Source organism: Ammospiza nelsoni, chromosome 11 (genome assembly GCF_027579445.1).
Source record: "Ammospiza nelsoni isolate bAmmNel1 chromosome 11, bAmmNel1.pri, whole genome shotgun sequence".
Lineage (NCBI taxonomy): Eukaryota > Metazoa > Chordata > Aves > Passeriformes > Passerellidae > Ammospiza > Ammospiza nelsoni.
This window is the reverse complement of record NC_080643.1, coordinates 629,424-650,356: the sequence shown is the minus strand read 5'-3', so window position 1 is coordinate 650,356 and position 20,933 is coordinate 629,424. Positions and strand designations below refer to the sequence as shown.

General features: G+C 54.2%; 1 protein-coding gene across 4 annotated transcripts in view; it reads right to left on the bottom strand.

Moving 5' to 3' along the window:
* Positions 1 to 1,205: 1,205 nt before the first annotated feature.
* The window catches only part of SRGAP3 (SLIT-ROBO Rho GTPase activating protein 3), a 67,545-nt gene continuing 47,817 nt past the window's right edge, over positions 1,206 to 20,933 (bottom strand). Inside the window, exons 9-22 of one of the 4 annotated variants that reach the window (XM_059480013.1) lie at positions 20,640 to 20,837; positions 19,306 to 19,390; positions 18,751 to 18,778; positions 16,929 to 17,031; positions 14,889 to 14,949; positions 14,471 to 14,548; positions 13,340 to 13,474; positions 11,926 to 12,031; positions 11,245 to 11,472; positions 10,225 to 10,304; positions 8,009 to 8,189; positions 7,293 to 7,442; positions 6,509 to 6,836; positions 1,206 to 5,393 (exon numbers count right to left, since the gene is read on the bottom strand). In XM_059480013.1, the coding sequence (XP_059335996.1) occupies positions 4,977 to 5,393; positions 6,509 to 6,836; positions 7,293 to 7,442; positions 8,009 to 8,189; positions 10,225 to 10,304; positions 11,245 to 11,472; positions 11,926 to 12,031; positions 13,340 to 13,474; positions 14,471 to 14,548; positions 14,889 to 14,949; positions 16,929 to 17,031; positions 18,751 to 18,778; positions 19,306 to 19,390; positions 20,640 to 20,837 (2,178 nt within the window). In that variant the 3' untranslated portion in view covers positions 1,206 to 4,976. Of the gene's footprint in view, positions 5,394 to 6,508; positions 6,837 to 7,288; positions 7,443 to 8,008; positions 8,190 to 10,224; positions 10,305 to 11,244; positions 11,473 to 11,925; positions 12,032 to 13,339; positions 13,475 to 14,470; positions 14,549 to 14,888; positions 14,950 to 15,591; positions 15,623 to 16,928; positions 17,032 to 18,750; positions 18,779 to 19,305; positions 19,391 to 20,639; positions 20,838 to 20,933 lie in introns of those variants that run through there. The other 3 variants (XM_059480014.1, XM_059480015.1, XR_009419230.1) reach the window with 3 other exon arrangements.

Genomic DNA, 20,933 nt, shown 5'->3' with positions numbered 1-20,933 from the left:
AGCGAAAAGGAATTCCTGCCTTCAGCAGGAAACCAGCACACGCGGCAGAGTGTGCAAAGGTAATTCAAATGCAAATGCTGCAATCGGCCCACAGAAATTAGTAATTACACTCAATTTATTGATCACGCTCAGAGTTAACGATTTTTACACCTCACCTGGGTAACTGGACCATCTGGAGAGAATCAGGTATTAATTTCAGTTCAATCAGTCAGTGGCGGCCCGTGCAGCACTTTTGCCCGGAGGAAAAGGAAAAGAAGCAAAAGGAAAAAGGAAAAAAGGAAAAAGGAGAAGTCCGGTCCCCCCTCCCTGCGCGGGTCGCTCGGCCCGGCCGGGCGCGGGGCGCTGCTGCCCCCTGCTGGCGGTGGGCGGACACTGCGGCACGAGCGGGGCACCGAGCGCACCTGGCACACACCTGGCACACACCTGGCACACCCCGCAGAGGCCTCACAGTGTCGCGCACAGCTGGCACCCTCCAGGGCCTGGCCAAAGCCCGCTCCTCTACACGCACCCGCTGCCCAGGGACCTGCCGGAGCCACCCCTGGGCTCTCCCCCGGGCGGTGCCCAGGATGCTCCCGTGGTGGGTACCGGGCCGTGTCAGAACCGCTGCCAGCTGCTCTCGGTGCTGAGGAGAGCGTGGTGACCAGGACGGGCGTGGCAGCCCGGAGCCCACCCTGCACTCACCTGCCCTGAGGCTGAGCCCATTAACGTATTTAAGGAGGGGTAATTAAGGGCGGGGTGATGCAGGTCGAGCCCCACCTGCAGCTTGCCCAGCCCTCCCCCTGCCCGTGGCCCACGCAGACCCCGGCTCGAGCATCACCAGCTGTGTCTGCAGCTGCCCCACCTCGGGGATGGATGATGGACGGAATCGGGGCGGTCTCTGTCTCTCCATTGCCGCCAAGATGGGAGGGAAGTGAAGACACGACCCAGCAGCAAAGAAAAAAACCAAAAACAATGGGAAGAGACATAACCCAGCCTAAAGAGTCCAGCACAGTTCTTCACAGCCTGAGTGCGAAGGGCTCTGGCGCTGTTTGTTTGGAATGGTTTTTATCCCCTCAGCACCCATAAACAGCACCCAGAGCCTGGCTGCAGGGGCAGGAGACAGTGTCTGTACTGCCCAGGGCAGGGCAGGATGCTGTGGGGCAGAGGAGGGTGTGGGGAGGAGGCACAGGCAAGAGACAGCGAATCTTCTGAAACCACAGACAACGTTTTTGAGAAAAGTTAAGCAGTTTATTCAACAGGATGAGTCCACACCCAACCAGTGGCTTCATCTACATGGCATCACCAGCACACACGAGGACCCACTCAGACACTCTAGCTGACGGCATCTCACCATACGTTACAGAGACAACACCAGAGGAGGAAGAGGAGGAGGAGGATGGCCGGTACGGCGGGCAGCAGCCAGCATTTCCCACGGCCTCCCGGCACAACCAGCCCCGTCCCACAGACCTCGCAGCCCAGCCACGCAAAGCAAATCAGACTCGGGACATCTACTGCCGCCCCGCGAGAACCACAACACTGCTAGTTAAATAACACACCTGGGACACAAAAACCACCTACCAGGGACTTCAGCCTAAGGAACAAAGTGCAGTCATGGCCGCCCCGGGCCCACGCTCAGGCGTGAGGGTCTGTCCAGGGCAGGGTGGGGTGCTGCTGCACTCCCCTCATGGCAGCGCCATGGGGCCACTGCGCTCCCCTCATGGCAGAGACATGGCTGGGATGGATGGGGCAGGGCCACAGTGCCACCACGCTCCCCTCAGCCTCATGTCAGGGCCATGGCCATGGCTGGGATGGATGGCAGGGCCGCAGTGCCCCCACACTCCCCTCAGCCTCATGTCAGGGCCATGACTGGGATGGATGGCAGGGCCACAGTGCCACCACACTTCCCTCACAGCAGGGCCACGACTGGGATGGATGGCAGGGCCACAGTGCCCCCACGCTCCCCTCAGCCTCATGTCAGGGCCATGGCCATGGCTGGGATGGATGGCAGGGCCGCAGTGCCCCCACACTCCCCTCAGCCTCATGTCAGGGCCATGGCCAGCAGGGCTGGGCAGGGCCGCGGGAGCCGGGCCCAGAGCTCGCTCTGCACAGCAGACACAGCTGCCCTGAGCAGCCGCCCTCACACAGCTCAGCCACCCTGGCTCCGGCGGCAGCTCGGCCGTGGGCTGTCACAGTGAAGCTCTGTGAACTCTGAAGCCCACACACAGTCTGTGCCCTCAGGGAGGTACCGAGGATCAGAGTCAGTCACTCACAAACCATGAGCGAGTTCCAGTTATGATGCTCCTACAACGTATGTGGTTCAATTTTGTGCCAAGTTTGCTTACAGAAAAATACATTTCTTCCCTTAAATTTACAGTAGTTAAAACTACACTTGGAATACCTTATTACAAAGGGGGAGTTTATTCTCCAACAAAAAGTCTTGGTTCCCTTTTCATCAAACAGAAAAATGGAAGGACTTTAAAAGCAATCACCCCCAGCACAACACAACTGCCCAGACGAACCCATGTGTGCACAGCCCCCAGGCCTGAACTCCAACCGTTTGTTTTGGTGCTCAAAAAGGCACTTAAAGATAAGAAAACAATTGTATTAAAAACCCACAACAAAACAAAACAAAGGAAAATGAAAGGCAATAATTTAATAGAAAGACACTGGAATTTGTACCGTATGGTCAAAAGTAAGGGAGGAAATAAAATCCCTAATGAAGATGGGTTTGCCCTTAAGTCATCTCAGAAAGCATACAAAAAACAGAAAACTGGCAAAGTGAATGTTCTCCAGGAACTAAATGGAAACAAAAGTAATAATTACTGGCAATGGATACACAGCACTCGTGCCAAATGGGTCCCTCCCTCCCCAGCACAGGTTCCTGACCAGCCCAGCCTGGCTGAACATCTGCAGCCGCTGTGCCAGGCCGGGCAGTGCCAGGGCTGCACCAGGAAAGGGGCATGATGGAGAAATAAACACCAACGTGAACCAAACGCCAAGGACGTTCACAGACACGCACACACACCGTCTGCCCTGCCAGCGTGACAGGGAGGGACATGGGCAGAGCTGCTCCCCACGGGCTCTGCCAGGGGTGCCGGCGGCTTCGCTTCCCTTCGGGATTACTAGTATTATTACTGGGTTTATTTTTACATTGAGCTACCTACTAAGTGCAAAGATTTGTTGAGTGGCATCGGCTTTATCTAACTTTAGCCTATTTTTGTACAGTTTACAGGTTAACAGTTACCTTCGAGCAGTTAAGCAAGTACAGCAATATTTACAGGGCTGGCAGAGCGGGGCGTGAGGGGACACGTGCGAGGGGCAGGGGACAGGCACCAGCCGGTCCCAGGGCCTGTGCCTGGTGCACAGCTGTGGAGGGGCAGAGATGGGGTGCAGCTGTGACAGCACAGGTACAGAGGTACAGGTGTGGATGTACAGGCAGTCTTGCACACGAGGGAGCTCCCCAGCCGAGGAGACACGAGCCATGGCAGGACTGACGGGTTCTGCCACCCTGGTCAGAGCCTCCACTGCCTTCTGGAAGCCAGGCTGCTTCTCCTGCAGAGCTGGGGTCCGCAGCAGTGCTGGAGAGATGAGGAAGATGAAGGGGGGACAAAGCAAAGCCCCAGGCAGGGTAAGGGGCTGCTGGGTGAGTCAGGAGGGCTGGCAGGCCCCTTGCCCAGCACAGAGCGGCAGGATCAGAGATAGCAGGGAGGAAGGATGAATGTTAGAAGACATGAGCACGTGACCATGGGGAAGTGCCAAATCAAACCATGGGGCATTGCATGGAAATCTGTACAAGGAAAAGCTGCAGGAGAAGCACGGAGCATCTCTGATTCAGTGCTTACAGAGGAGTCTGGATTATCACACAGGACCATGCACTCCCCAGCCTTCTGCATATTTTTTCTCTGGGTAAAACAAAATGTAGATTCTTTTGCATAAACTCAAACTGTTGTATTATATGGTACAGTACAGAAAGTGCAAAGTATCACCCATCAGACCAGTTTTGTATCTGATGTGGTGAAACACGGCTCATGCTTCTCATGCAGGACAACCACTCTGACCTGAGACCCCTCCTCGCTGCTCAGGCCTGACTCTCAAGAGACCACTGAGTAGGGTTTTGTTATAGAAAAAAAAAAAAGGAAAAAGCACATGGGGAAAGGGAGATGAAGAATCTCCAAACTCTGTAAGTTACTCCATGCTTTACCACAGGTTTGGTCACTAGTCCTTGCTCACTCTGAGAACTTGCAGAGAAGCAGCATTCCACAGTCCCAGTGCAGCACAGCGTCCTCCTCCTGCATGAGGGTGATGGCACACACCTCACTCTGTCCCACTCATGACACTCACTTCACTCCATTCCCTCCATGGCACACACCCTGCTTGTCCCTGCTGCCAGGGCATCATGGGCATATGAAGATATCTCAGGATTCAGGACTGGAAAGACTCCAGCTGGCTGGTCACATGGTCATGTATGGATTTCCAGCTCTTCTCCACAGCCCAGCAGTGAACAGACCCCACTGCATTCCCATCCCTTTTTTTGTTTCTTCAATGCCAAGAGGTACAGAAAATAAACTCCAGGATGGCCTTGTATTGCTTGACACACAGCTGCTGCAGCGTGGGCTTCCAGGTGCACACAGGCAGCCTTGGAAACCCAGACCAACCCACTGTCTCAAGAGAGGACATTTCAGAGCCAGTTTCTGAGGTAAATCTACTGTTTTAAAAAGTCACTGAATTCTGTACACTTTGTTTTTAATATATACTTCTACACCAAGTGTGTTCTCCAGCGCCAACACTCAGACCTGCCGTCTCCTCCTGCTGTAGGACTGCGAGCTCGGGAAGTGTTTCTGCATGGATGGGGTGCGTGCACACCTATGCACATACACACACACGTATGTACAGCACCAGGCCCAGGCCCCACACGTGTTTCCTTCCACAGAGGCTCCCCAGCAGGGCTCTGACCCCTGCCCGCCCAGCGAGGCTCCGCTCGCCCCGCAGTCCCCGCCCTACATGGTGCCCGATTTATCTGCCGAGCTGCTGGGGAAGAGCTTCTCGGTGGGGGTGACGGCGGGGCTGCCCACGCCCGAGCTGCTGCTGCTGCTGGAGCGGTGCTGCACCACGGGCCGCACCGGCCGCATGGGCGGCGGCCGCAGCTGCGCCCCGGCCAGCCGGGCCGACAGCGCCGGCTTGAAGGTGGTCATCATCTCGGAGGTGGAGCTGCTGCTGCGCCGCATGGCCGCCTCGGGGTCCCGGATCAGGATGGTGTGCAGCGGGCTGGCCGGCTCCGAGTTGGCGGCGCCCAGCGGCGGGTTCTTCATGGGCTCCAGCGTGTCCAGCACCACGTCGGGCGCCTGCTTGGCCGTGTTCTGCCTCTCCAGCTCCCGCAGCTCGTTCAGCGCCGTGCTCATGGTCTTCTCAATGTCCTGCAATGCCAAAGCCATGTCGGCGCTGTGCCACGGCACCACCTGCTCCCCTGCACTCCACCCCACCATCCTGGCATGCGTGTCTGCAGAGGGGGTCTCTGATCTGAGAGCTCCCAGGGAAAACAGCAGCTTTGGGAGAAGGTTGTGAAGCCCAAACTGACTGCACTAAAGTGCCCTGTGTTCCCCAGGTCAGCAGGAGCTTGGTCACCAGCTTCAAAGGGCATCAAACCTGGGCACCAGGAGGGATGGGTGAACACCAGCCTGCCCACACAGCTCACCCACAGCTCTGAGGCTGGCTTTGCCTCACAAGAGAGGCTCTGCAGCCTCCACTGGATGTACGGGGCCTCTGCTACCCCATGCGCACAGGACAATGGCACGTGGCAGGGACAGACACTGGGATGTTCATGGAGTGAGTGGCACAACAGCAGCTCGCCATGGATATATGAGAGGCAGCAACAAGGCCTGAGGCAGCCAAGGAGACATTGGCTCCAGCCCCTCAGTGCCCATCACCTCCAGGCTCCAGTCTGTCCACAGGGATCCCCCAGAAGGTGAACCCAGTCCAACCAGAAGTGCCCATGCACAGGGAACTAGCTACTGCCTATGGCAACAGTGCTGGGGCCTCCTGTACAAATGGAGAGGCCCTAGTCTGCCTTTGCTTAAATTCACCCTAACTTAATTAAGGCCACTCAGCAAGACCATTGGAGAAGCAATTTAAGGCACCAGAGTCAATTGTTTGAAAAGTCACTCTAGTTAATGTTGTCCTGGTGTAGACAAGTCCCTATTTTATAACACCTACAAAATGCTCTGTGAGCCTCAGGTAACATTCAAAGGATCAGCTGAAGGGAAATAACTATCAAGTTAGCTCCAATTCATTCTATTAAGCTCCTAAGATGATGAGTGAAAATACTCTCCCAGAGAAGTCTCAGGACTCACAAGCCCAGCAGCCCCACAAGATTCAAGGTGAAAATTAACATCATCTGGGTGATCATCTATTCCAAGAACAACCCAACAGAGCTGGGTGTGCAGCAGCACTGTAACCCTGTCTGAGGTGAAGGGGCTGCAGGCCCTCCCCAGTGAGCTCCTGCAGCCTCTTGGTGCCCTCCCAGCCCTCTCACCTCAGCAAGAGCTTCTGCTTCCAGGGATTTCTGATCTCCAAGGCTGCTGTGGCGGGTGGACCCGCAGGTGGATCTCAGTGGGTGGCTCTCAGCCAGGGCCTTCCTGTCTGGGAAGTTGATGCTGCCCGCGCTGCCGAACGTGGCCATCCTGCGCTTCTCAGGGCTCTCGATCCTGCCCCTGTTGAGGGGGATCTTGTGGGGGCTGCTGGGGCAGGCTGCTGCTCGGGGAGGGGTGTCGATGCCAGGCCCCATCCCTCGGGGCGGGCTGTGGGTGTCGCCCCCGCTGCGGCGCCGCGGGATGGCGGCACCATCGGACCTCAATCTCACCCTGCAAAGAGCCCAGCACGGCACAGGTCAGCGTCTGTCAGCCCCACTGCTGCATGCTGCAAGGCAACCCCTCACCCTGAGCCCAGCTCAGACCAAATTAGACTCTTCCAGCTTCAGAAGAGTCAGGCAAGAGGGAAAACAAATATTTTAGCCAGTACCAAGAAAGGGACAGCATCAAATCATAAGGGTAGTTTGGGCTGGAAGGGACCTCAAAGGTCATCTTGTTTTGACTCCCTGCCATGGGCAGGCACACCTCCCGCTATCCCAGGTTGCTCAGGGCCTCTGTACCGTCTGTACATGTTAAATCCCCATTAGCAGTGCACATGAAATGCCCTTCAAGCCCCTATTACCCTGCAGTGCTTTCTAGAGTTTTCCCTCCCATCCTGCCCTGCCCCATACACCAACTGTCCACACGTGTGACAGCCACCACCTCCATGGTGACAGGAATGTGAGTTACCTGCCCATGACTCCCCCAAAGCCATAGTCCAAGATGTGATCTGTGGGTGACTGGATGTCGTTCTTGGAGGAGGCTTTATCGTCCAGCAGCGGCCCGCTGCTCGCCTCGCTGTCTGCCTTCTGGCTCAGGCTGTCAGAGAAGGCATCATCCCTGGGAAAGGACACCACAGCAGTGACAGGGCTGTGCCCTGGGTGAGCACACGGATGCCACGCCAAGCTGAACATCACCACATCAGCAGCTCCATACTTGGATAACAAGGAGCTGTACCAGGGCCACCACTTCACCAGGAACTTGGAAACAGTGCACATCTGCCTCCCCATCCCCTGTGATGTGGCTGCCACTGTGATGGCTCCAGATACAGTACTGGTAAGAGAAGCAGCACCTGCAAAGGGCCCTGGGATCTGCCCACAGGCCAGGTGAGCACTGAACAATCCAGGTCAATGCTCACAGGGACCAGGCTGGTGGTAAGCCTGGGTCACACCATGTTGGGGAGTCAATGAGAAATGGGGCCCAGGTACACTGAGGTACGATGTTTAGTACTGGTCTTTATCAGCCCAAATGAGAAACAAATTGAGCCAATACACAGAGGGAGAAGTGAATAGGCACAGATTTCTCACCAAAGTCATTAAACAAACTGCAAAACTGACTGATTATTTTAGGTAACTGAAGTGGACTTTGTGCAAGCACATGATTTTAACAACCCTCACTTTACTCACATGTCTTGCACCACGATGTACTGGTGGGGAATGAGCCCGTCCACCCCGTTGTGTCTCCCTTCCCACCAGTCTTCCGACGCCCGGTGGTAGAGCAGGAGCGAGGCCCCTTTCTTGAAGGAGAGCTCCCGTGGAGATCGCCCAATGTAGTCAAACTTGGCTATGGCTTCAATCTGCTCCACCTCTGCACAGGAGAGAGGCACAGCGAGAGCAGCTCAGCTCAGTCCTAAAGGGAGGCTGAACCCAGAGCCCCTCACCAGAACAACAGAACAGTGCTGCCGCCGCCCAGCGCCCCAGAGCAGCTCACACTGAGCACAAGCCTGCTTGTTTTCAGACTGATCAATTCTTATTGTTGTTCCAGGCTCTCTGGGACCTCTCTCAGACTCACAAACTACTGGCAATTACAAACAGCTACAAAGCAGATGGGGAGCAGCAGGAATCTCCCTCTGTGCATATGGCACCCTCAGCCACATTGGTTACAGAAACCCATTATCCTCCAGCCTGAGATTTTGTCAAGCCATGTCAGATGCTGTGACCAAACCCCACTTACCTTCTCCTCCCTTCCTTATCCTGGAGACAGTTTGTCTGAATTATTGATGAGCAACTAATGTCCCTTTGGGGATCCCTATGGAAATAATGATACCAGCTCCAGCCAGGCAGCTGCTCTGCACCCCACCATCTGCAGCACTCTGCCTCACTGTTTCCCCACTTTTCCTAATGTGAGCTCTACCAAACACCCGTGACTCAAACTGAGAGCTCAGGGCCTGAAATACAGGAGGGCTGAGGCAGAACTTCACTTTGGAAGGTCATGAGCACACCAGGGTCCTCTAAGCCTCTGGGCAAGGGTGTCACAGCAGGAGCTGCTGGAGCACCCAACAGCACTGAGGAGCCTGTGAAAGAGCCTGGCTCACATGCAGATCTGTTTCCAGCTGGGGAACACTGAATCCTAAAGAAACCATTGCAACAACTGCAAAGCAGCAAGAGTGTCTCTCTCCTCATTAACCAGAGTGACCCACACTGTGCCTTTCTTGGGTGGCAGAACTGCTGCCACTCCCCAGCCACTCCTGCCACTGCTGGAGCATTAGCATGCCTTGATTATCTGAGACTGGATCATTTCAATCCCCACCTGGAGATCGGCAGACAGAAAATGACAGCAAAACAGGGCAAGCCCCCCCCCAGTTCCTCCAGATCTGCCTGATTCTCATTAAACACGGAAACTTGCTGGGCCCCGTTACTGACCGTGGGCTCAGCAGCCATCAGTGTGTGACCCGACACTGCTCAGGAACCAAGCCCACGTGAAGGAGGGGACACCAAAGGATGCTGTATCAGACCCTTGTCCCATTCCAGCCCCCCGGGGACAGGCCAGGCCACTTCAGCAGACTCATCTTCCCCACTTTAAGCAACCTCCCCATTAGGGCAGTGTCTGGGAGCACCACAGGAGGACCAATAGAGAGTTCTGGAGGAGACAGAGCCAGGAGGGCTCCCACAGCCCTGACACAACTCTGGGCTACCAGCAGGGAGTGTATGCAGGGCGAGGGGGAGAGGGAATATGTAAATCCACAAAATACAGCTGCTCATCTGCTCCACACTTGACACCACAGTTAATCACTCGGAAACCCCAATCGGAGCCATTAACGTGGCCACCCAAGTGTGAAATTGGCTGCACAGCAGCTCCCTTGCCTCCCTTTGCCAGGCCTGTCAGCTCCTGCCTGGAGCTGAGAGCAGGCCTGGAGCTGCCCAGCCCCACGTGCCCTTCCCTGTACCTAGAGCTGCCTGGCCTCACGTGCCCTTCCCTGTGCCATTCCCTGTGCCCAGAGCCACCTGGTGCCCTTCCCTGTGCCCTTCCCTGTGCCCTTCCCACTCCCATGGCCCTGCTTCCCCGGTGAGCCCTCCCTTGTCCCCGCAGCCTCGCAGGGCAGATGTGCTCTGCCGAGGCAGGATACAGCCAGGGTATCCTTGTGCTCAGCAGCAGCTGTCAGAAGCAGAAGGTGCTCAGTTCCCCAAGGCCCTTCCAGCACAGCAAGCCCTGCCACGGCTCCCCACCCAGGGCACTGCCAGCGGCACTCCCCAAACCGCCCGCTCGTGGCTGGTGCTGCTGGCACGGGGAGCACAGCGCTGCCTCCTGCTGCAGCCCAGCCCTGCCAGGCAGCCTCAGCCCGCAGTGCCTGCTGCTCTCCTGCATGCACAGCTCTGCTGGCACGCACCCAGCCCCTGCTCACCATCGTCGCTGGTGTGCGGCTCTGTCCCGTTGTCGTGGTCCACCTCATCGATGGTGCCCGGCTCGCTGTGCGGGCTGTCACTGCAGAGGAACACAGCAGGCTGTCACACGGCAAACGACACTGCTCCCAGTGCACTCAGCACCCCTCATGCTGCCCAGGGAGGTGGGGGAGTGCCCATCTCTGGAGGTGTACAACAAACAACTGGATGTGTCTGGGCAACAAGGCGGTGTTTGGTCAAAGATTGGACTAAGTCTTGGAGGTCTTTGCCAACCTAACTAATTCTGTGATTTGTGATTCTCTGATTTCAAACCACAGCAGATCCCTGAACTCGTTGAGAACAGCAGACACTCACACCACAATCGCCAGGCCCAGAATGTCACGTTCTGTTGGCTCTTGTGTCTTTAGCAGAGTTTGGCAAAACTAACACAAAGCAACACCAAGTTAAATGCCCCATTCCCTAATGCACAGTGAGCTGCAGCTTTAGCTCCTCTGCTGCACCAGGAAGGATGGGTGCAGGTGACTAGTGTAAGGCATGGTGAGATCTCAGAAATGTATGAAACTTGTAGAAAATCAGTTCAAGTATGTTACTGATCCTGGTTTGTTAAACCCAGACCTGAATGTTGGGTTAGAATTCCAGCAACAGAGGGAACTGGAAGGTTTGGGTTAACTTCGCGCTGAGGGGTTTCATCCAACCAGCAAATTATGATGGAACTATGGATCTTTACTCAAAATTTCCAGCCTAGGAGGAATTTGGATAGAATTCACCTAAAATTCTGTTTTGCTGAACACACTTCTGTGGATCAGCAGCTCAAAAAAATCATCGGCATTAGTATTTGCCCTGGGAAAAGTTTCTTCTGATGTTTTTTACTGAGGTTTAAAATACTGAGTCAGCACAGTAAAATTAAATACCTGGTGAAACTGCCTGTTTTGACCAGTAAGACTAAATCAAACGGTTCAGTGTGCAAGAGCCTCTTGGCCTGATGAAAGTGTTTGTACCCAGGAACCCAGCAGAGAGCTCACCAGTACTCCTCCCCTCCGGTCATGCACTTCTCGTAGACAGGCCCCTCCAGCTCTCGGTGGCTGGGGAAGATGCCCTCGTGGTGAATGATGATGGTTTTGATGACCTCATTGACATGGGCCTGGCAGGACACCGGATCCTGCCCGTCAGGAATGTGCATCAGCGTGGGCCCGAAGCAGATGGCCAGGTTGTAGGGATCCATCATGTTCTCATCGCTGTACTGTGACAAGCTGCAAGCACACAGTGAGGAGCTGCCGTGCCACGGTCCTGCTTGCTGGGAAATCTCCCAGCAGTGCCACTGCCCTGGCATTGAGCTGTCCCCTCCACCCTGGCACCGAGCTGTCCCCTCCCCATGCACACACCAGCACCGCGCTGTCCCCTCTGTCCCAGTACCAAGCTGCCCCCTCCCAGGGCACCCACGGGCACTGAGCTACCCCCTCCCTGGGAATGCCCTGGCACCGAGCTGTCCCCTCCCCAGACACACACCAGCACCGAGCTGTCCCCTCTGCCCTGGCACCGAGCTGTCCCCTCCCCGGGCACGCAGCCACAGCCAGCAGGGCCGAGAAGAACCCAAGCACAACTCCCCATGGCAACACCAGAAGGGATTCGTGCACCAAAGATGGGGAAGCCCTGGCAAAAGGGATGGCAAAGAGGAACTTGGTGAAGCAGGAAAACAGACTCACTGGTTAAGGAAAGCAAAGAGGTATCTCATGACCACAATGACAGCCCGAGGCAGAGTGACAATGATCTGCTGGATCTGGTGCACTCTATCTGCAGGGTTCTCAATTTCTGGAACACATGGATAGAAAGCACATCCTTAAAAACCTTTTCAGGACCAGACAGCTCAGCAGCAGAGGGACTTGTTCGAGATCTAGTGGCCCAGTAAGTGAGAAATACAAAAGCCTGTCTCCAGAGGTCATCTGTCAGTCTGGTACTAAGGTGCAGGAAGGGAATGGGGGACATTGCTCCTCCAGCAGGGAATTCCTATGTTCAGACGCGGTATGAACGGCAAATAAAGACATTTCCGTGGGTTTGATTTTAAAATAAATGTTTATGCATTATTCATTTCATTCCTCAACAACTCCTCTGTTCCTCAAAAGCCTGAGTCAATGTGACACTGAAAACAGAGCACTGCTTGATTTTCTAGGGCAGATTTTTAAATGAGGTTTTTATTCAGGTTACCCTTCTGGGTTATGCATTGGATCCTTCTGAGCCCTTCCGCTCCTGTCTGCTGCTGCTCCGAATAGGAATTAGGAACTCCCAGAACTAGGTTAGCTGAACCAGTGCTGAGTCAGTGCTTTCAGATTCACTGCTCTCCACTCACAGGGGTGCAGAGCCTGGAGCTGCCATCAGACACCTGCTCCCTCCCAAGGGAAGGGGGGACTCAGGGCTGTCCTGCCCCAAGCTACCCTGTGTTCTGTAGAGAGTTAATCCTGTGGCTGCTGTTCCACAGGAAGCAGAGGACAAGCACCAGAGCTTTTTTTGAGCAGGCAGATGACACAGAAGCACTTGTTCTGGCTCAAACTACACCATTTTCTAATCACAATAAAGTTCACTGACAACATGTAGCTAGGTTGCCATTTAATCAAAATTCTGAGCAAAATCTGCCCTCAGTATACCAGTATATGGAAAGCTTTGTAGTATTTCACGTGGGGATTTTTTCCATTTGATTTATCCCATTGTTGCCTGCTGGTTCTCTACTTCTTCAGTCTGGTTTTACAAAAGAGGTTATTTCTTAAAAAAAACCAACTAAATACAAACTGATAAAACCCTATGCCAATAGATATCTTTTCTGACACCCAGAGAAACAAGCTCTCAAAACACTTGCCTTTCTCCCAGAGCAAAATGTTTCAACTGGGCATATGGAATTAACAGGGTACCAATCACCCTTGCACACACAAGGACAGCCCCATGTGGACTCTGCAAAGTGCCTTTTGACCTTTCTATTGCCCTTGTGCCTTTGAGGAGTTTCCACATAAACCCCCAGCCCTGCAAGAGCAAAAGTAAAAGTTCTTCACCCTGCTTAGGCTGGGACACCCATTTAGTGCTTCTCTTGTCCCAGCCAGCTCTCCACAAAGAGCTGTCACATGTACTTACTTATAGTAGATATCAAATCTTGAAACCTTTCCTTAGGAAAGAGGGGGTTTTCCAGTCCTCGGAAATACAGCTTCAAGACTCCAGCCACTGAGTTAATGTCTCGTTCGTTCTGGTCATCAGCAAGGGGGTCTTCACCTGCCCACAGAAAAGGTTTTATATATCCAGCATCCCCATCAAGCTGGTCTAGCACAAGTGGTTTTCCTCATTTAGTGGAACATCCAAATTTCCCAGTGTTAGAAACCCTCCTCATGTGCAATGGCAATGCTGATTTTTCCTGAAAACCAGTTTTACTGGGGAATTTCAAACCTTTCCCGAGGACAAGGATGATATTGGTTGTTTCTCCTTCACTGTTTCCAGCTCAGTGCATTCCTTCCATTTACAGCACCAGCCCAGAAAGCTGAGGAGGTCTGAACGACACAGAGTGAGAGGCTGAGAGGACAGGCTTGGCTGGAGGATACAATTACACCTCTGGAATGGACCCAACGGCCCTGGATAGCTTTGTACTGACTTAAATCTGTGAAAGGCTTTCAGTGCCCCCGAGATTTGGATACTAATTCATCCTAAACTGGATGTGCAAATCCTCCAGCCTTTGACAATCCTAACACTGCCTTATCCACTGGTCCATCCACCTTCATCCTGATCCTTCCAATGCTTCTCAAGGATTAAGGGCCACTATTCCCAGCAGGACTGTCCCTGTCACAGCTCCCCTCCACTCAGGACAGCAGGACTGCTTTCCCTTTCTCACTGAGAGAATTTTCTCAGCAGATTCACTGGCACCTCCACAGCCAGCACTGGCACCAGGGACAGGGAATGCTGCACGTCCCTTGGCAAACTGCTGCAGGAAGGATGAACAAGGGTCCCCAGCAAACTCTCTTATGGCTCTTGTGTTTTTAATGACTGTGGAAAAGTCCTCTACACACACCCCTACTTCTCTTACTCCTTCCCTGGGTAACTTCACTACTCCCAGAGACACAATATTGGGAAACCCAGAAGGGATAAAACCTGCTTGTGTCTCATAGCACAATGGGCTTTAACACAGGATTTACACCCTGGCTAATGCACCCATCACCTCCCACAAGGATCCTGCTCAGGCAGGGCATCCTGCTGTACCTGCACACCCCAGCTACACACCTCTCTCAAACGAGTTCTTGATGTCGTTGACTTCCACCTGGGAGCCAGGGACTCTGAAGATGCCCTGTTGCTGGAGGCCTGGAAGAGAACAATGCTTTAGGAGAGATTTCTGGAACTGCTGGGCAATACCTGCAGGTCAAACCAGCAGAACCCAGGAGTCCATGCACCAGACAGGCTTGGACCGAGCAGGGACAGCCTGCACCCCCACTTCTGCTCATATTCTCCAACCACGGCCCCCAGATCAAGGTGCTGAAAGGGTGAGGGCTAGGAAAACCTCACTAGTGGCCAGTCAGCCAATGCCATGCGATTCTAAGCTGAGCCATGGAGAACAGAGTGCAGGCAGCCCCTGCTGGCTCTCCCTGCTCACTCCAGCACTTTCTCCTTGGCAGGTTGCTGGGGCTGTGCTGAGCCAACTTACCATACAGATTGATGTAGCGGATGCAGCTTTCTACAACAAGTGGAATGGCCTGTCCTGAATCCTTCAGGAAAGGAAAGGAAAAGAGAAAAATTACTGGTTTACTGCTAACAAAGCATGGGAAATGCATTAAAGACTGCAAGACCAGAGATTTGAAAATTAAAGCTGTGGAGTTTAGTAAGAGGACAGGCAGGAAAGGAGGTGTTACAAACATGGAGCCATCAAAGAGTGCTGAGGATACCGTGTACAGCCAAAAATGCCCAGGAAAGCTGTCACTAAGGTGTGTGAAACATTGCTGCTCCCTGTCTGGCTCAGACAGGAGACTGCCACGAGGGATCACAGCTATTCCACCCCAAAGGTGGAATGCTGAGCTGAAATAAAACTTGTGCTATACCTGGCCCATGGAATAAACTTCCCATAACACAGCTTACAACAATATTTCCACCAAAGGAAAGAGCCATTGTCAGCAGGTTCTAAAAAACCCAACAAACACCACTGGGTATGGAGCCAAGTGCCTGAGTCTGAACCAGTGGTGAATTCTGGCTTCTCCCCAGGCCCCCTGTGGCAGAAGCTCAAGGGGACCGTGGGCCATGTCTGACAGCCCAAGGGGACACATTTCTCTTAGGGTTTTTCCAGCAGAGCACAGTGGCATCTCTGGGCAATTCCTCTGTCTTGCAGATGGGAATCTGGGGTCTCCAGTAAGTACCTGATTCCTCGTTCGTGCATTCCTCCTTCCTCTGAGCACAACAAAAGCAGCAGAGTGGGAAAAAGAGAACAGATTAAGCAGCGATAAGTTCAGTTAGAGGTAAGCATCTCCTTCAGAGGCCGTGAATGCTCAAATGCAATGGCAGCTTAGCAAGGGCCAACACAGACCTTTGGGATGTGCACCCTCCCTCCCAAACCCCTTTGGCACACTGCACCCCAGCCTCAGTGACCTGCAGGGCCAGCCTCTGGGATTTGCTCCCTGCCTGAACCTGTGGCCATCCCAGGAGCCCGAGGACAGGGACAGCTCTTGCCGGGGGCACTGGGCAGCCATGGGGGCACTGGTGACCAGGGGCCATCTGGGCAGCTGCCCATGGCCCAGCTGCCTGTGAGGCTGTACACCCCAAGGGCAGGCAGCCATCCCCCAGAGGGTCTCTGCTAGCACGGGACACTCCTGCTCAGATGGATTTCTAGAGCAGGTAATTCCTCCTTCTCAGCGCTGAACAGGCCAGGATTTAATGAGCATTACTTTTTTAAAAAGCAGTTTAAGTCAGGAGTAATCACAAATCCTAACGGGATTACAGGCTTTGCCAGCGGGGCCAGTACTCCCTGTGCTGGTGCTGTCTACAGACACTGCCCTCGGGCTTAGGGCTGAGCTTGAGGCAATAAACCCCAGCCAGATGATGCCTATTAGTCACCTAATCCAACAGTTTGTCATTACAGCTTCCCAAAGTGTTTTCCCTGAAGCTTTCTCCAGAGCAGGATTACAGGACACCACTGTCAGCAGCTGGCAGGGATGAGCCAGCTGGGCTGGCTGCTCCTGGTGTCTTTGTGTGTGAGGCTGAGGGTCGCCTGTCTGCCCTCCCACATGGACACCCCTACAACAGGATTTCGACCCCAGGCTGACAGTGCTTGAAAGCTGCAAACACTTCTGGCGTCATTTATCTTCCTTCTCAGCCACAAGGATGGATGACCACCCAAAAGAGGAAGGGGGTGTGTCTGCTGCTCTTTTGAGGGCTGGGCTGAGCTTGTGCAACCTTTCCTCCCAGGATGGGTAGAAGCAGCAGGACAATGAGGACGCTCAGCCAGCACTGCCTCATAGTGCACCTGGCCAGCAGCCTTGGGTGGGGTCTGGAGCACACAGCTGATGGGACAGGAACACCAGGGATGCACCAGGAGAGCTATGGAGAGAAATCACCACCAAGGCAAAGCTGTGCTGGCCACGCCAGCTGGGTGCAGATGGGCCAGAGGGACCCCTGAGGATGGCAAGCAGCCAGGACAGGAAAGCCACCATTCCATTCCCAGCGTTCACAGACACTCCTACTGCAAGCCAGCAAGTACCTTAATGAATGTTTCCATATTGCCGTTAAAGAGTTTATGATTATACACTGAGAGAGGCCTAGGTCTCCTCATTTTCTGTGGCTTAGGGGGAAGACAGGGGGGCCTGGGAGAAAATGGAACAAAATAAATCAACAAAACACCAACATAAACGCAAAGACAGGGTGAGATCTCACAGGTTATAACTGAGAATAAGAAATCAAACAGAAGAGTCCCTCTGTGAGGATTTGATGTGTAGCTCCACACACCCTGCAGCCACTGACACTGGTGTGACCCACACGGACACCACTCCAGCAGGAAACCAACAGCACTGATGGCCAGCTGGATTTAACACCTGCCTCCCACCACTGCCAGCTCAGCACGCCCTCAGCCTGAACACGCACCAAGAGCTGAGGAGATGGATCCAAAATAAATAATATATCCACAGCTACCCCAGAAAACACTGGGTTATTCCTGTTCCTAAACAGATTTCACTCTGCTCACAGGAAGAGGCCAGAATGAGGACAGTAGGAACACCTCCACAGTGCTGTATCTAACTTCTGCTTGGAATCCCAGGGATGGGGATGAGAAAAACACCACAAAATCCCAAAGAGATTTCTGCCCTGCCCTCTGGCCCAGGCTGTACTGATGTCTGCAGGGGAGAGAACACGACTGCAGACACACACAAAACTGTTGCTGTGAGCCTTCATGCAGGAGATCTCATGGAACAGATACGGACACCACACAGAGCTCGGTGCAAAGGGGACAGCGGGGGCCTGCTGGTTCCTTAATCAGGTGCCTCTAATCAAGCAGCATGACTGTACACTCGTACAGGTTCCAGCCACTCCTCTGAGGGGTAACTGGGGAGCAGAGGTGACGCTGCCCGTTGGGAGCAGCCCTGCCCCACACACTGCAGGGACCGAGCCTGCCCCAGCCAGGGCCCTGCACACCCCCAGGGCATGGGGCACGGGGAGCAGGGCCATCCCAGCCCCTCAGGGTGCCACACTGCACAGCCCTGCTCTCTGAGGCTGGCTCTCTGTCCTGACAGCACCTCGGTGCCCCACTGGGTGCCCAGCCCTGGTGCTGGCAGCACAAGGAGCCTCCTTCCTGCCTGGCAAGGCAGCCCAGGCTGCACCATCTGCTTCTCCACTTCTAACAGGGAACGCAGCTTTTGGGGCTATTAAACACAAACAAGGTTGGAACAAGCTGACACACAGAGAGCATGTTCTAGGGAGCTGTTTGGAGGCTTTGCTGGCCTGTGTCTCGCTGTCAGAGCCCCAGCACACTCCAAGCAAAACACTGGAGCTCTGCGGAGATGCTCCATGGACTGGACACGGATCAAAGCCTCCTCTCTGTCACATCTGTGCCAGCCCTATCCCCTGCAGTAGAGGGATGAAGTCTGTGATACAGGCATGCTCTGCACTCATAGGTAAAGCAGCCAGAGCTGGGAGAGGATTTCAGGGAGGTATTAAAGTCCTCAAAGGAAGAGGGATGACAGGGAGTGAGAGAGTGAGTGGACACCTTGGTGTCACCCTGCCTGAACACAACCCCACCTCAGCTACGCTCCAGGGCATTGCACTGTGCTGACAAAGCACATCCAGGCACATGAGAGCCAGCCAGCCAGCCAGCAACCACACTGCAGCAGAACCAAGGGCTGCCTCCATCCCCCTGAGCCCAGCAGCCCAGGCCATGCAGCTGGGAAGCAGGCTGTGGGGCACAGGGACTGCCAGCACAGGGGCTGAACCCCACCAAGCTGCACCAGCAGCAAAGCAAGCCCCCCTTCCCACAGCCCCCTCCTGCCAGAGCCAGCCCTCCCCAGGAGCAAGAAGGGCAAGAAAGTGCTCACCTGGTTGTTCCACACTCAGCTCTTTCACCTGTAAGAAACACAAGTTCCCATCATGCCTCCACATCAGCCACCAGCAAAGGACTGCAGAGCCCAGCTGCACCCTCACTGCTGGCTCCTACCCCCAAGGAATGGCTTCCAGCAGAGAGAAGCTGCATCTGGGGAGGAGAGATGCCCACCTGTGCCCCCACCATTTAAAGACAGATCATAAACCTGGAGGGAGAAGATTAGAATCTTCTGGGGGAGAAGAGGGAGAGGAAGGAAAGAGGCAGAGGGTGGGAGTGAGTGGCCATCTCTGCTGCTGGAGAAGTAACCCAGCACTTCAGCACACAGTTTCAGATTCAAAGAGATTCCCCATGTGCACTCCCAAAGAAAAGTGGGAGGAGAGATCCAAGGAAATCATGGTTTTGTGTGTCACTGGCTGGGCTGAGCAGCAGCAGCCAGGCACAGAACCCTCAGTCACTCAGGAGAACACACACAGGGGAGGCTGGCAGGTGACACATGGTTTGACCCTCTCAGGTGATGGGAGGATCCTCCCTGGACCTGACCCCAACTCACCTTCTCCCAGAGTTTGCTTCAGCAGGTCGTGCTTAGCCTGGAGCTTCGTGATGAGGTTACTGCCATTCAGATACTCCTTAAATTTCTGGAATTCAAGAACAAAGGGGTGGGTTAAGCACACAGCCCCTAACGGATGCTCACTGCAGCACAGGGGCTCAGGAGGCTGCACCAGCTGTGCTGCAGGGCTCAGCAGGGTCTGATCACTTCTCCCTGCTCCAGCCCCTGCCCTGATGGTCTCTTATGAGCCTGGTCTCCTTGGAGCTGCCCCTCCTGCCTGGGAACGCAGGGAGGGACAAAGAGTTCAAAGCTGGCTTTCTTTTGTCAGGCCTCTGGGAACAGCCTAGGAAATCAAAGCAGCTTTCCCTGCACTGCCAAGGCTTCGCCTCTGTGCAAACCAACAAAGGCAAGCAAGAACTCCCCGTGCTGAGCCCTCGCAGGCAGGGCCTGCCAGGTGCCCCGTGCAGCTGGTGACACTGTGCACGAGCACTGCCATCCCCCAGCAAGGCTGTCAGACACCCAGAACGCTCCAGAGCAAGGCACTACACAGCTGAGAGCACAGAGCGAGACAGAGATGGAAAATGGAACATGGAAAATGGGAAAGATCAAATCTCCGCAAAAAACATTAAAGTAATCCCCAGCACAATTCCAAATGAAAATTGTGATTTCCCCCCGAATTTACAATAATATTACCAAGAGAAAGCAGAAGCTCTTCTATGCATATGTAGCACATCACAAGATGCTGTTAACCACAGGCTATGACCCACACTGAAATGAGGGAGACTTCTGGTGAACCCATGGCTGCTGCCTGTATTTCAGGTACCAGAACAGAGACCTGGGCCCTGCCTGGGAGTGCAGCATGAGAGCTGCAGGGCAGGCACACACACCACAGCCCTGCTTTTGTGCCTTCCTTGGCATGTCATGGCTTCAGCTCATCCCTGGGCCAAGGGCAAACTTAAGCTGTAAAGGCCAGAGAGGAAGACTTGGCTCATAGTTCACAGTCCTGAAGGCCTCCCTGAAGAGACCCTGGATGGTGGCCATGGTGAGGCCATCTGGAGTCTGCACCCTGCTCTGAGCCTCTCCTGCTCCACTCAGTAAGTTCTGAATCTCATCTAGCTGTTCCAGTTGTTCCTTCAAAGAGAAAAACAAGGCAGGCACTGGATTGTCAGTCCCTGTGTAGTGCCCTGCCACTGAAATGCATTCCAGACCCAAATTTGACAGAAGACAAGTACTTAAAGAGACTGAATTGGTTCTTGCTCTTCACTAATGAGCACTTAACTGGGCCTCAGCCCTGGCAATTAATGCTTCGTGTTCTGTATGCCTGAGCTGAGACTCACAGTGAAATAGAACATTTCAGTCTCCTGCTGGTTGGCTCTCCTCTTGGCAATGTTGATTTTGCTCATGTAGGTCTCTGATGCAGCTGATTTGACCGACTCAGTGGAGCGGCTGTGCTGGAAGGCATCTGAAACATCAAAATCTTCCACTGTCAGCATGTCCTGCAAGGTCTGCATCGTGGCATCCAGCGTTTTCCGTACCTATCGGAAACAGGACAGCGTGGGCTTGAGGCAGACTGGGAAAAGGACACATCCTGAGCCAAAACAACCCCACAACAGGCAGCTGCTGAGCCCTGG